General features: G+C 39.7%; 1 protein-coding gene across 3 annotated transcripts in view; it reads left to right on the top strand.

The window, feature by feature from the left end:
* The first annotated feature begins 5,006 nt into the window (after nt 1-5,006).
* The window catches only part of LOC149084179 (fibronectin type-III domain-containing protein 3A-like), a 49,129-nt gene continuing 37,992 nt past the window's right edge, over nt 5,007-16,143 (top strand). Inside the window, exons 1-3 of one of the 3 annotated variants that reach the window (XM_089234522.1) lie at nt 5,007-5,153; nt 8,601-9,276; nt 13,924-14,093. In XM_089234522.1, coding sequence (XP_089090648.1) covers nt 8,643-9,276; nt 13,924-14,093 — 804 coding nt within the window. In that variant the 5' untranslated portion in view covers nt 5,007-5,153; nt 8,601-8,642. Of the gene's footprint in view, nt 5,291-5,615; nt 5,635-8,600; nt 9,277-13,923; nt 14,094-16,143 lie in introns of those variants that run through there. The other 2 variants (XM_089234523.1, XM_089234524.1) reach the window with 2 other exon arrangements.

Here is a 16,143-nt window from a genome sequence, read left to right as displayed (position 1 = left end):
TTATAGAAGCATATGCAGCCAGCAATTCACGGTCGTACGCACTGTAGTTGCATTCCGCGGGAGATAATTTCCTAGAAAAGAATGCAAGAGGCTGAAGCTCGTTGTCAACCACCTGAAACAGTGCGCCGCCAATGGAAAAATCGGATGCATCTACCTGAAGTACGAGTTTGGCATCGGGTTTCGGATGTGCTAAAAGGGTTGCGTTGGACAATAGTGTTTTGGAATTTTGAAATTCCTTATTTGCTATGTCAGTCCAAGCAATTTCTCTGTTGTCGTTTTTTTTTTTACCCTTTCAAATAATTATTCAGTGTAGTTTGTGTATGTGCTGCGTGTGGTAAAAATCTACGAAAAAAATTGAGTAGTCCAAGGAAACGTCGTAGTTCTTTAATTGTTCTTGGTCTTGGATAATTGAGAATCGGCTCAACTTTTTCTGGCAAGGGTTTGGTGCCTTGTTTGGAAATGGAGTGGCCTAAGAATGATATCTCCGCAACACCGAAGACACATTTGGAAACATTATTGTGAGGCCATAGTTATTGAGCCGTTACAAAACAGTGCGTAAGTGAACCTTATGTTCAATTTCACTGTCACTGAAAATCAAAATGTCATCTAAATAGACATAGCAAAATTTCAGATCACCAAGAATCTCATTCATAAATCGTTGGAAAGATTGGGCAGCATTACACAAGCCAAAATTCAGGTAAGGAAATTCAAATAAGCCGAAAGGTGTGCAAACAACTGTTTTCGGAATGTGGTCGGAATGAACAGGAATGTGAAAATACGCCCGCACAATGTCAAGTTTTGAAAAACAACTTTTACCGCGTAATGCATTTGAAAAGTCCTGAATGTGAGGAATGGGGTACCTATCTGGGACCGTGCAGGCATTGAGTTTGCGGTAGTCACCCACTGGACGAATACTGCCTGAACTTTTTGATACGACATGTAATGGTGATGACCAGGGCGATTTAGAAGGCCTACATATTCCTTGATTCATCATAAATTGGAATTCCTCCTTAACAGCATCATAGAGCTTGGGATTTAATCGCCTGGGTTTGCTATGTATAGGCGGGCCGGTGGTTTCGATGTAATGTACAGTGTTATGCTGAACAGGCTTCACTTTGTGCGACACTTTTGTCAGTTCAGGAAATTCTGCCAAGATTTTGTGATATTCCGAAGTTTCGGATATTACCTTAATGGAATAGTGTTCAGAGTTATATTCAATTTTTCCAATTTGCGAAAGTTTCGTGACATTGTCCATTAATCTGCGGTGTTTGAGATCAATTAAAAGTCCAAAGTTGAGAAGAAAATCCGCGCCTATGATCGTTATTGGTACGCTTGTAATGAGAAACTTCCACTCAAAACAACGTCTTAATCCAAAGTCAATATTGAGAACTTTGGTGTCGTAAGTGTGTATCTTAGAGTTATTGGCAGCAAACAATTCAAATGAATCGGGAACTATTTTTGTGTAATGTTTTGTGAGTGGAATGCAAGAAACGTCAGATCCTGAATCAATTAAAAATCTCAAATGGGATCTTTTATCAAATACATAAAGGCGACAAGTTTTCACGGCCATCGGTGTTGACGTCGCCGATATATTATAGTCGACGGCCGTGTTTAGTTTCCCTGTTCCTGGGTTTAAAAAGAGCACGGTTGTTGACATCTGAAGGCGTTGTTGCCGAATCTAGCATGGTAATAGCAATAGCCGGTTGTTTGTGATGAGGGAGTGAAACGACGATAAGGAGATCTGAACCTCCGTCTAGTATAGTTTGTTTCTCTCTCTCTAGACAAGCGGTCGAGTTTTTTGCTAAGAGAAGCTATCTCCGCTCTCATGGCACTCATTTCTGTCAGGGGGGGGGGGGATTATCGGGTTCAACGTTGTTGACATGTAGCTGCGGGGTCCCTGTGCGTTCCGCTCTCCCCATGGCATAGATGCTGTTGTTGTATGTGTCTTTACTAACTTCTATTATTTTGTCGGCCATTTTCGCTAATGTCTCTAAGCTCTCTGAGCTAACTGATAGGATGGCCTGTGTTTCTGACGGCATACGTTGGAACCATAGAGTTTTTAGAAAATCGTCGCTTACAGATTTGCCGGCTAAATCTCTCATTTCCCCCAACGTTTTTTGGTTTTTTGTCCCCCAACTGTAGTTCGGACAACAACTTGCGTACTTGACAAGTGTTAGAATCAGAGAATTCTTCGATTATCCGTTGTTTAAGAGTCTCATACTTGTTTGTTTCGGGTGGGTTCAATAAAATATCTGAAGCGGAAGCGAGCGTTTCTGGATCTATAACCGCAATCACGTTATTGTATTTGGTAGCGTCGTTAGTTATGGCGGATATTGAAAAACAACTTTCCACTTGAATGAACCATAATTTTATATTTTGCCGCCATATGGGCGGGAGTTTCAAGGCAACGCGACAAATTTGTAAGTTTTCTGGTGATGGGTCAGGTGGCGAAGGGTTAGGAGAGTTATCGTTAGGCATTTTTGGATACAGACTTTTATGCGAATCTAGTTATATAATTTCGAAAATAAAAATAAGAACATTTGTTATCCTGACCCCCCCTCCTTTGTTATCCTGACCAAACAAAATAGAGCGATCACAAAAAGGTCCTACCCTGATCTTAATGGCATCGGCGGTGCTGCACACATTGGGCTTCGGCTGAGTAGATTCGTCATCTTTATGTCATCAGAAGGTTGCTTCGGTCTAGGTCACCACTGTTACTGTCCACTTTTATTGTATCATCGAGAACATAACATGTTGAATCAGCGTTATCTTCAGGCCTGTCTAGTCACAAAAAATTCTCTCGCGCAGTCCCCGCACTTGGCGACCGTTGGGCACAGTCTTTGGTGAGCCGCCGCAGACTCACATGCCGCCCCTAATGGCGACCCTGGCAGGAGGCTGACAGGGTTTCAGTGAAGGAGACCTCGAGATAAACTTGATGTTTTTTTTTTTCAAAAGAAAGCCGAACATCATTGTTTATCGTGCAAAATGTGCGTCACCATACGTCCCGCTTTTTTGAAGTAGATTTTTCTATTTCTTTTTTGTTTCATAATTATTTTACCATTCTCAGTAATGCCAGATAACTCAATCCATGAAACAGAACTTATTTTTGTGAGTCATTATCACTATTCCAGTAAAGATGAATATATAACGGTTATTTCTATTTAAAAAAAATTTTCAACGGTTTTTCCTTTTACTCCAGGGAACAGACAAGTGAGAGGCCAAAATTTTTCCTTTGCTTTCATTTGACTATTCTGGAAGAAATTCTGGGTGAGGGTATGATCCCCATCCTAGAGCAGGGCCTCTAGGCTGGGATATTTTGTGGGCCCCCTCAGTCGGACTTCTCACGGGTCCTTCTATAGTTAATTTATGGCGTGAAAAAAACCAAAAAATTATGAGAATTGTCCCGGTCCCCAGGGCTACAGCACTGTCAGCCCCGACCTTGTGGAGGGGGGGGGGGCTTGGGTGAGCGAACCAAAATGCACACTTGCCCCTTGTGATAGAGTACAGGGGTGGCACTTGGCCATGCGGCCCATTGCGGCCGCACGGGGAGCCGTTCAAGAGTGGTACTAAATCTGAGGTGAATCGGTTAAAAAAAAGTTTCATTGGCCGAAAAAAATCAAAGAAAATGTTTTCTGTATGCTTTGGTGGGCCGCAAAATCCGAGGTGAAAGGGCGAATTTTTTTTTTTTTTTTGCAAGGAATTGTTTGGATAAGTTGTCAGGGAGGCGTGGTATCACCGTCCAAGGGTAAGGCTGACTGCTCCAGCTTGGAGCCCGGGACTAAATCCTTATAATTTTTCCTTTTTTCACACTATAAATTAACTGCAGAAGGGCCCCCCCCTCATGAAAAATCTGGCATGCGTCCCGCGAAAACATCCAGCCTAGGGGCCCCGACGAAGGATGTAGGGGCTATATGGGGCAATAGGCAGGAGGCGCAAAACATAAGTTCCGCACGGCTACAGATTTTGTCTCGAGCCGCCCCGATAGCTTACATTATATTGTTTCTGGTATTGCTGTCAGAGGGCCCTGTGTGTCTATTTTCTCATTTCTGTTGTCGAAGGTATCACTCAAAGGCGTGATGTCATGTGAATTTTTAAATTTTTTTGGGGGGGGAGGGTCTTAACTAAAGTCTAAGCTGCCGCCCGAGTTCACCGCACCCCTTGCACCCTCGTTTAAGCCGCCCCTGCGTGATATCTTGTAAATTAAAAAAAAAAAAAAAATTTTTGAGTCAACTAAAAATCTACATTGCCGCCCGGGTGCACTGCACCAATACCTTCTAAAGCAGAAAGTTTGCTTGCTCTAGGGGGCCGTTCAAGTATTACGTCATTATCGTCATCATCGAGGGGGGTACCGATTTGCTGACTTTTGATGACGAGGGGGGAAGGGGGGGGGGTTTGGATAATGCGTACGTCATCGACCACCCTTTATGAAAATATGAGTTAGGATTCATAGGGGAAGAGCTGATGACGAAATTTTTCTGACAGGGGGGGGGAAGGGTCAAAAATGGCTAAAAATTTGCTTATGTAATACTTGAACGGTCCCTAGAAGGTGTTGGCTGCACCCCTTGCACGCACGCTCGCTCAAACCGCCCCTGTGGCTACAGGGCCCCCCCCCCCGCGCGTATTTTCCTTTTGATTATCATTACATATATACAAGAGGAAAAAAATCAATTTGAATTCTTTTTTTCTCAGTCGATTACAAATCGGGGGGGGGGGGGTAGAGGGAGAAAAGATTGAACTTCTCTCCAAACATTAAAAGAAACCGGTTTTAGTTTTTATCTTCGAGAAAACCCATCTTCACACAGTTGTTTTTTGTTGTTGTTGTTTTTTTTTTCAGTTCCGCACTTGCGTGATTGTTTGTCCCTAGTAGAAAAGCATCGTAGGTAAAGAGCATTACAGAGAAAAGAAAAAAAATCTTCCAGTCTACGATTATTTCGACCAGATTTACGACGCGGATCGTTGCGATTGCGATATTGTTCCTGTGGATACATCATATAAACTAGTTTGACACTTCGCTTCGTAGTAGTGACATTCCAGAGAAGAGAAAAAATGGGCAGCAGCGAAATCGTTGACAACATATGGCAGTATTTGGCATTTCGTGCTTTTAACATCCCTTGATTTTTTTTTGAAGCTCTCGAAACGTTTCTCCTAATCATGTGAGTCCGACGATTTATTCTCGCTAACCTGTCAATGACGTCTTTATTATTGTTGTTGTCAAATATCTCCGATATGTCATGCGAAAAAAAAAGATGACACGTTTTAAATGACCAGTGTCGTGTATGTATGTGTATATGTGAGTGGATATTCACCTTTTTCTCTCCTAAAGGGTCATTAATTGGTCATGAACGGCTATGTTTTTTCCCTTCTTTCTCATATCCCCCGTCGAACTTGACGTTTAACTTGTGGTTTTAAGTTGCGATCGAGTTGCCATAGGTTAACAGATGTTTACTGATGGTCATTGATGGATATTGGATATGAACTCAATAGCCCGCGTTGTCATTATTAATATGTTTGGGATATGCGTTTAGAGTGTCATTATTTTATTGGAACGGTGTTTGCGAGAGTTATTTTAATCCCGATTAGGATCATGTTGTGGGACATGCGGGTTAAATGTCAAAGGATGATTAGCATGCTTGTGTAAGGAGAGATTTCCATGGATTTTTAAAATTTAGTATTAGTATGATAAGTTTATATTTATTATTAAGAGAAAAAATGTATTTATGTATTTATTGTAATTTAATATATTTGTGTTTATGCGAACTACTTGATATAAAATTATGGCTATGTGTCTCGAATTAAATCTTGTTACTTGAATTTCCAATATTGACATGTTCATACATCCAAATATAAATCGGTATGTATGAACCTGGTGGGACCTTCGCCCCCCCCCCCTGAGGCTATAATTTTCACAGCACCCCTCTCCCATAGTGAATTTACAGTGTGGGAGAAAAAAAAGATTATAAAATCGGCCCGGAGCCCTAGGGCTTCAGCCATCTGTCAGCCACACCCTCGTGAGGGTTATGTGTATGAATATTGAATTTAAATATGTATAGATCTCCGAGGTATAGCTCACTGGCCACTTTTGATTTTGATCCACTGAGCTCTTTGATGTGTGTAGTATACTCAGGCCAGTAATTAGGCTAGGGCAACCTGGATCGCCAAACCCTCCATTTTTTGAGCTCCCTTATAAAAGCATAGCTGCAATAAAAAAAATCTGTCCTGGGGCCCCGAGAACGCTCACTATGACCATGAGTATAGCTTAGTGGCCTCAATGAAATTTTGAATATAGCCCGATTGAAGGTGCATGGTACAAATGTTTCAAGATTTTGTTGTCGTCACATTCCCGCAATTCCCTTGGGTATAGCCTGTTCTCCAGCACAACACTCAGTCTTTCGGCACCACTTATACATATCCTGTGGAGACAAAGATGGGGTTGTGTTTTGTTTGGTTGTGCATAATTGTATTTAGCGTTTCATAGATGTGTCTAGATATCTGGGCATAGGGGAAGGGGTGGAATGCATTATTGAATTTCTGCTTCCCATTAATTTGACTCAGCTGATATTTGATCCGGTTACGTTTCTTGAACTGAATCTCGTTACTATAATTTCCAATGTTATGATGTTTGCACATCTAAAAAAAGAAAATTTCATACGCGGGTTTAATTCCAATAGGTATAAGGTGTCTACAAGTGCTTAGTACTGTTTCAAGGTATTACTGTGGACGTGTTACTGTTATTTCCTGTGTATATAGCCCGTTTTTAACACTGCCTAATCTTTCAGAACCTTTTTATATCCTGTGAAGACAAAGGTGGTGTTGGGTCTGAGGAATAAGGGGGGTCTGACTGTCTATGTGTAGGACTAAGAGGGAGAAATTCTTGAATTCCTGCTTCCGAGTAATTTGACATGTATGATATAGTTATATTTCTTGGCCTGAATTTTCAAATTTCACGTATTGTACTAGAGAGACACACATTACCCCACATTATTGGGTTCTTGGTGGGTGGGAGGAAGTGCTGATTGTCCTGCTCTGGATCTACGCCAGGCCCATAGAGTATTAAAAACACCTTTTGTCTTGTGAGGGTGATCTATGAAAATGACCAGAGCCGTTCTGGAATACCTTTTACTCAAGATCATTTTTAGTTATATTTTTAACAGTGAGTACTTTTTATCATCGTCAAGTAGACTTTTTATTACATCTGTAGGTGTCATTGTAATGTCATCGCACCTTATATTACGTTGATGTTACGTCACCGCTAGTGTTGTGTAAAAATGCGGTTGACAACTCGCTCTTCTCTTGCTCTCTATTTACCTTTATGCATATTAGTTACTTGTTTTAAGTTATATAATTTTTTAACCATGTTCTGCTAACCAGTTTGTACAGAAGTTAGGTTTTTATAAACTAATTTACCAAGAATCGTAATAGTAGTAATTTATGGAGTCAAACAAGTAAATTGTTATCGCTATGCTGTTCTGAATACAAATAACTTCTCGAGGCCACACATCTATGAAGTCCCACATTGCAGCAAGATCCTCAAACCATAATGCAGTCATTTAGGGAATCATGAAGTCCCGGGTTACAAGCAAATTGTAATATAGTCACAGAATTTATTTGTCCAAACCACTTATGCTCTGCTGAAATGGTCTCTAACTATCATATTCCCCATAGGTTTAAAATTGTATCAGGCCCCATGAGCCCAAGCCACTTCAATATTTGCCACCCTTCCCGTTAATACCTACGAAAATATCAAGTTTGAGAGTCCCCCGCCCCTCTCTCACATATTTTCGAGCCTGCCCTAATATTTTTAATAACTTCTTACCTATGTATATTCCATCTTCATGAGAAGCTCTGAGGTAAACTTTTGTGAAATCTTAAAAATCACAGGGGGGAAACATGCATGGGCCTAACCAGAGGATGTGGAAAGGGCTCAAATTTCACCCTATAATTTCACTTTCAACATTACAAGGGGCAGAAAAATGTGTGCTTGCCCTGGCTGACCAAGCATCTAGTTGCAGCCCCAGAACTAGCTAGATGGGGGTTGTTGCACATGGGTCAAGTTATTACTCTATGCTATTTGACTACTGTAGATATGTCCTGGTAGATAAGACCTGGCCTGGACACGGCGGAGGGCTCACCCGAGCCAACAAGCCAATGAGGGAAAACATGGTTCAGGACCTGGCGCTTGGCCACAGAGAGGAACGGGGGCTTGGGCTCAATAAAGCTGGAAAGGACATCAGAAGAGCTCATCGGAAGAAATTGTATATTGTATAATAGAAATATTTAAATCTGTATATACTTTTTTTTTTCTTTTTTTTTAATGTGTTTTTATATTCAATGTTCATGTATTTTATATTTTATATGCATAATAAAGCACCTGACATCGCCCAGCCCCTCATCCGGGCAATGGCTAAAATTGACAATGGTCGATAGAGCCTGGGCGGTGCACGGAATGAAATGAAATGAAAATGTATATATGTCATGTAATTTTATATTGTAGGTTACTGTTTGGAACCAATTTTCTGATTTTAAATCGTTGTTTTGTGTTCTCTAATGAAAATAACAGACAAAAAAATTTTTTAGCCATTTAATCCTTTTTTTTCTTCAAGGTCTTGTTGGAGCATGTAATTAAGTAGACACGAAGTTAGAGCATGGCTTCAGGTGATGTGCATCTTCAATCCGATTCTGCTTCCATGAATCCTTCCAGTTCAGACTCTCACGATGAAGAAAATTGTGTGAATCCCAATGATTTGGAAGTTTCCAGCAACGGCACCAAAGACACTAGTTGCGAGTCAGATAAACCGAACAAAGTTCTCCTGTTGCATGAGGACGTGAAGCTTGATTGGAGTACCACAGAGACTACGCCGCCATCTGTGTCCAGTGCGAGTGATGTTCCTGTTATTCAAAATGTCCACGTGAATGGAGTGAAATCCATCGGAGACTCTGAGAAAAGTGTATCGAATCTGAACAACAGCCGTCCGATTCAAGTGAATGCCAAGGGTTGGTCACTAAGTGCTGAAAATCAACTGCCTGGGGAGAGCAAACAGAACAATAACACGTCTTACAGTTCAGGGAAGTATGGGAAGTTTCAACACAGCTCACCAAAATCGTACCAGCGCTCTTCGTCTGGAAAGCATTATTCGATTGAAGCACATAGTGCTTGTCCGCAGTCACCTAATTCTGGTGGTCACATGGCGGGAAATGGGGAGCATGTTGTTCTGCTGCATGTAAACCCTGGTGAAACGATATCATTCTTCATGGGTGATCACACTCAGCTTATCCAAGGTAATTATTAGGAATATTCTATTATACAAATACAACGCCACAACAGGCAAATTGCCCAGCGAGGTGGCTGACTTAAGAATATCATGGATCCCCGAGCCATTTTTTGGAGGCCCTACCTACTACTACTACACCACACATGCACCCCGCCCACACCCCCCCTCCCCCGCGGAACCCGCCAACAAATCGGTACATGCGGGAATGTGCATGTACGTGTAGTGAAACCTGATGTGAAGTTTTGTTGTTTCTCTGTAATGCTTGTTATGTGTAGTGCTGCCATCTGCCACTAGTTTTTCTAACTATGAGTGAAGTGTTATGATTGAATGATTTATCGTTGTAGGACTGTTGCTCTCTGTGGCGAGACTTTTTAACGGGGAGATCGGCTCGCATTTGCGCCTTGAAGTTGAGAACCACAGAAAACCAACTTCAGCCGACCACCACTGTGGGGTTCCAACCCGGATCCTCGCATCGCGAGTCCGTCACTATAACCACTCGACCACCACAGCGGCGACTATGCATTTCTTAGGGTTATTTGACAAAGGTCTTTGCAGTGGTCTCCAACACTGTGCTCCACGATAATCTTCATGTTGCTATATAAGAATGGTAAGTGCGGTAGCCCAGGTCAATAAGATACTCGCCTGAAGTATCAAGATGCTTAGAGATGTCGCAAGTTCGATACCCGGTTCGTCCTTGTCAGAAAATTTTCCTGACACAGGTACAACAGAAATGGCCACATGACCACAAAAAAAAAGCTTGCTACCACAGGGAGTCCCACATTGAGGGGTTAGAGCACCAACCTCTCATTGAGTATTAAAAAAAGCCTGCCGTTCACAATTAGCAATAAATTATAGGTCCTGGTCTAATTAGCCCTTGTGTGCAGAAAATGACTGTGGTGCCACAAAACAATCAAATATAAGAATGGTAACAATCATGCTACAGTTAATGAAGCAGTAATTTGTGACAATGAATTTGGGCATTCCTCCTCATGAAAACTATTATTCTTGCTTCCTAGGCACATAAATGTTGAAGGTCACTGTTCCTATTTTATTACTTCTATTTGCTTAAAAATCCTCTTTTATGAATAGTTCTTGGTTTTCTATGAATGTTTTCTAATTCCATTTAGGATTATCGAGAAATAATAACAGTAGTACAATAGATTAATTCATGATTTTTAAGTAACAATAGTACAATTTATTTTTAAGAAATAGTATATATTTTTTTAAGAAATTTCTACAAAATAAAAAGACAGCTGGCATCATTAATTAGGCGCAGATCCAGAACTATGTGTAGGGAGGAGCAAAATCATGCAAGTTCTTAGAATCATCCCATATTTCCCATAAAAGACAAATTTTCCTATATTATTCAGCTCTTGAAAGGGACGATCGTTCCTCCCACCATTGCTTTCACATCTGAGCAAAGGGAGACATCTTTAGCCGCGCGTGAAACCAAGGTAGACATCTTCAACTTTAAATTGAGCTGAAGCGGACATCTTCAGCTGAGAATGGAGCAGAGGCAGACATCTTCAGCTGAGAATGGAGTGGGGGCAGGTGGATCCAGAAGGTGATGTTTCGGATAAGTGGCGCATTGTGTGCAGGTGCATTGGATCATACCATATTTTACTAGATAGACAAATTTACCCTACATTATTAGGCTCTTGGGAGGGGTGATCACCCCCCCCCCCTACCACTTGCCTCTGGATCTGCTGTCAGTGATGTCACTGACTCATGAGGAGTGTATAAGGACATCATTCATTCTAAAATAGATATAGAGTCAAGTTTCTTTGATTCAATGAAACAAATAGAACCAACGTTTTTCTTTTTTGAATCTGGATGTGGGAGGGGGCAAGATGACGCCACACGAATGCACTTATTTAAAAAAAATTATGTTAAATTAGAGTTCTGTTGTACTCATATTTGTACATAGTGGATAAACATTATGATATTAATAGTCAGAATATGACAAATCCTAAGATTCAGGTTTCCATGGTGATTTAATTATTTGTATTGATACCAGGACTGGACAAATCTCCGAAATTCTATATGTTTGGTGGGGCATATGATTTTAGTAATATTTTTCGGCCGTGCATTTTTAAAATATATATAAGTCGGATTTACACATTTATTTCATTGTAAAAATTTTTTGTAGTTGTTAAAAAGAACGCACTGAAGAGCTTCATGCCACAGTCATTCACATAATCCTCTTTTTAAAAGAATGATACTGAGTACATAAATTTTCATTGTAAATTATCACCAGACTCTGCCTTATCACTACTGTGACTATTAATATGATGAAAAGCAACGCAGTTTCTCACTCTTATTTGTTTTACCGCTCCTTGTCAGAATTTTTTTCCTATTCCATCTCCTGATAAGACAGCCCATTGGATCCAGGGTCAAATTTATTCATTTTCGGAATATAGATGCTGATCCCCCATGAAAGTAATGTGGTCACTAACAGAAAATTTAAGATTGGTCAATCATAAATCTCTGCACTGTTAGCGTATGAAAAAAAAGATGGTAAGTTATAGTTCACTTCTCTCATTAAATCATAGCTGATTTACATTCCAGGGCCGGATTTTGGCAGGTCTAGGAAAGCAGCAACACCAGGTCACGAAATATTAAGGACCGTAAGAATGAAATATATATATAAAATGCATTTTGACTTCATTTTGTTCACAAGTGCCTAACAAAGTCCTAGCTGGAAATTAAATAATAACTAACAGCTCCGCCGCTATGGTGGTCATAGTGACAGACTCTCATCGTGAGGATCCAGGTTCAAACCCCACCGTCACCACAGTGGTGGTTGGCTGAAGTTGGTTAACTGTGGTTCTCCCAACTTCAAGGAGCAAATACGAGCCAGTCTCCCCATTGTGAAAGTCAAGCCACAAAGAGCAACAGGCTTACAATGGTACAAATGTTCAATCATTACACTTAACTTCCAAAATATAGATGGCAGCACTGAAAAATCAGACACTATATATACACACACTTAGACTGTTAGGTACACACTTACACTTCCAACACAACTCATTCTGTAGTTAATTGCCAATAGACCAAAGTTGTGCTCGGTTTGAAAGAAAGAAAAGAACTAATAGAGAGCTAAATGCCCATTAATTTGGCGCTACCGTCAGTAAACCATATTATACGGTGTGTCCTTACTCAATCCTTTTTTGCCCATTTTATATATGTCATTTATTTTACTAGGGGAGGGGGGGGGGAAGCGATAGTAAACTTTCTGTACACATTGTGTTATATGTCATACAAACCCATATTTGTCTCATACATTTATACAGTTTTTGTGGTGAGTCGCAAACTGATTATTTATTTTACTTCTAGTAATTTTTGCCACGAAGAACAGATGGCGGAGAAACACCTGGATTGCCGCAAATAATCATAATCATTACAAAAACATAAAAGTCATTAATTTTTTTTTATGTTTTTTTTATGCGTTTGCATCGGGCTTGTGGTTGAAAAAAAATACATTCCCGGAAAGAATTTTTATATGCCCCGGGCATATCGGGCAACAGATTTGTCCATCCCTGATTGATACCTAAAATTCTCCATGTGTGATCACTAAATTGCATTCTAATGAAGATGCAAAATTTTTATGTGTTTCAGCCATTCTATGAACATAAGAAGAGGTCACCAAATCACAAAAAAATTAAAAAAGAAGTTTTTGTTAAAGACAAAAATATGCTTGGCTCAAATGCTAAACTTTAGTTTTCTTTCAATTTGCCCAGCTCTGTGCATGGCTCCATATCAATATTATACAGTAGACTCTCTCTGGACTATCTAGCCCATAGTCCCCAAATTCTTTGTTCCATCGCCCTTCATCAGAAATTTTTTCCTCTCATCGTCCCCCCCCCCCAACTCAAGTAAACCCATAGGATCCCATGTTAAATCAGTAGGTTCTATCACCCCCTTGGACCATTCCATCGCCCACCAGGGGGGGGGGGGCCATATTGCCACCTTTGGGAATTACTGATCTAGCCTAATGGGATGGAAGGGCGGGCCGGATAACAGAAAAGCTGGATATACCAGAATTCTATAAATACTTATTTCTCTTCTACCCATACCATCAAAAACATCCTTTTTACACTAAAAACCCGCTGCTATTTTCCCGACCTCTAAGTGCAAATGTGTGTGTTTTATGTACTTCTGAATTGTACTCTATATTTAGTGTTGGGAAATAGAAATTTTTACTTCAATTTTTTATACATATATGCAAATTATAAAGAAAACAACACATTTTGGATTTATGGGAAGGCAGTGGGGAAATACACCTTTGTTACAGGTCATCTGTGGTGTCGTGACCTTCATTAAAGGGGGGCCCCGCTACATCGAAAAGGTTGAGAAACACTACTAAACAGTAATTCATTGATGCATTACTGTTTTTAAACTAAGCCACATAGTACAGAGGTTGGATAGTCGTGAACCTGATAGCCGAGGGTCTACTGTATTACATCATTAGCATACTGTCTTCTTTTCATAATATAGCTATCAATGTATATATGTATACTATATACTTTACTGTATTACTTTAAGCTAGTGCTATTCATTTTTATGAACATACTAATAAATATGTCTCCCAGACACATTTTTTTTATTGCTACAACTTTTCTTTTTTTTTTTTTAAATAATTGTGATTACTTAGGACCTGCCACGGTTCGCATGGTATCCTGCAATAGTACTCCACCTATGCCTCTGCCTGTTCAAGTACCTCCTGGACATATGGTTCAACAGATAGTTGACGAAAATGGCACCTTGCGCCATATTATACTGTCCCCTCAGCCTCCTATTGCCGTGCCTGTTGGAACCCCCTATGTAAGTTTTTTTTTTCCTCTTTCTTATCGTGGGTGAAAATTGAGATATTTTAAATAATAAACTTTAGAAATTTTCTTCAGCTTTGTTAAATTTCCTTGGACTTGGTGAACGCTACTGGAATAACTTAGCCATGTGGCAACCACCAAGTTGATAGCGCAGAGATTCCCAGGCTTTTTTATAACATTTTGGACAGTGATTAAACTTCAGATGTCTTGTGGCAACCCAAGTCTGAGAACTTTAATTCTATCTTAACATATGCCACAGTGGCTTGGAAATTAGATTTTCTATAAGAATTTTCACCAAAAACCTTGTATGTATGAGCCTGAAAGCAGCCAGTAGGATTTTTTTTGTGTGAGCTGGATGCGCTTTTAACCGATCGGATCGATAACTTAATCTGTGTTCAGATTAAGCCAAACAGAGAAGTCAGTGGTAATCAAAAAAGATCTCAACAACGACCATAATGAACTAAATTATCTGAGACCTGTTACCTTAAATGTTTCAAACATTTCAATTTTTGCAATCGGATAGAGGACATGCTACTACTACTTAACCACACATTCACCTCGCCCACATTCCTCTACAGAGGACATGCTAAAACTCTAACCAGATATTGATCACTACTCTGAAAAAAAAGTGTGAGACCCTCTATGTACCATGGCCACCAATGAAATGAGTGCGATAACTGAATTGTTAGAATAAATCGCGCTTGTCTTATTATAGCGTTTTCGATTCACTGATGATACTCGTAAGACATCAGTTCAAGTCTACAATGATGAATCAGGGGTAAGCAAACTTGCCAAGCCGAAAAAAAACACCAATACACACTTGCAAATCAGTCATATGTGATGAAACCAACCACTAGCATGCACTAACATGTCACATCAATGACAGCACTTTATACCGAAAAAAATATTTTTAATGAATATATTTTTTCAATATTTGTGAACGAAGTCAAATTTACATCAGTTTGGCAACATTGAAAACCTAGGTGCGCAAAGAAAATATTTGTGGGATTCAAGGGCATACAAAAGCTGGAGGGTGACCTTTGTATCGTATATTCTTGAACTATTTGGGTGCTGAGCTCTTTCACCCAGATTACCAAAAAGAGGGTGAGCCCCCATCTCCCAAGTTCTCTTGCATATGATAAAAATAGTTTATTATTTTTATTTGCAAATTGCAAAAATTTTATTTTTGTTTACTTTTGATGTGAATGATGTTATGACCCGATTGAAATTTCATGTTTATATCCAGTCAGTCGGTCCATGAATGAAATATTTATTCACGTCTGTGTAAAGTTTATCGTTAAAACGCTGTACATGGAGTGCATTTACATTTTGATTCTCACTGCATATTTGCCTTGTCTTAGGATTTATGTGATCTCTCAATGATAATCAACACTTTTTTTTGGGTTAGTATCTAGAGTTCAGACCTGATTAAAAGGGGTTGATCAACTACAACTGTTCATTAGCTTTGATTAAAACCTACCAAACACAGTCGAAAGTTGGTTTCAAAACTTGGTTGCAAAGCAGCGGTTCTCTCTGTGATTTGCTCCAACACATAGGAATTTCAGTTTGGCTCAGATTACCAAATTTTCAGTTATCAAGATTCAGCCCTGGCGTGATCTCTGCTGGCAGTATTGTATGGTAGTAGGCTGAAGTTGGTTTTACCAACTTCCAGTCTCAAATACGAGCCAGTCTCTGAATTTAATAAACGAGAAAATCAGTTAATTTACAAAAATCGCCTATTTGTATTTTAAAAATGGTCATATAACCAGATTAACCATATTTGTATTGTAAAACTTATACAAGAAAGTATGGACCACATTGTCATCCTAGGTATACTGTATGGACTTATACAGTCAACCTTGGTTTATGAACTTAATTTGTTCTTGAAGTTTATTTGTAAACCGAAAAAGATTTTCCCATAGGAATCGATGTAAAGTGATTAAAAATTAATTAAAATGATGTAAAACTGCTCCTGTGCATAGCCAATGTGGTTATCGTTAAACGAAAACTAAAAAAAAAATACCATAATTTGAAAAAGATAAAAT

The sequence above is a fragment of the Pholcus phalangioides genome, unplaced genomic scaffold (assembly GCF_987345545.1).
Source record: "Pholcus phalangioides strain wild (caught in Gottingen) unplaced genomic scaffold, Ppha-v1.0 ptg000008l_1, whole genome shotgun sequence".
In the NCBI taxonomy this organism is placed as follows: domain Eukaryota; kingdom Metazoa; phylum Arthropoda; class Arachnida; order Araneae; family Pholcidae; genus Pholcus; species Pholcus phalangioides.
This window is presented reverse-complemented; position numbering and strand designations above follow the sequence as displayed.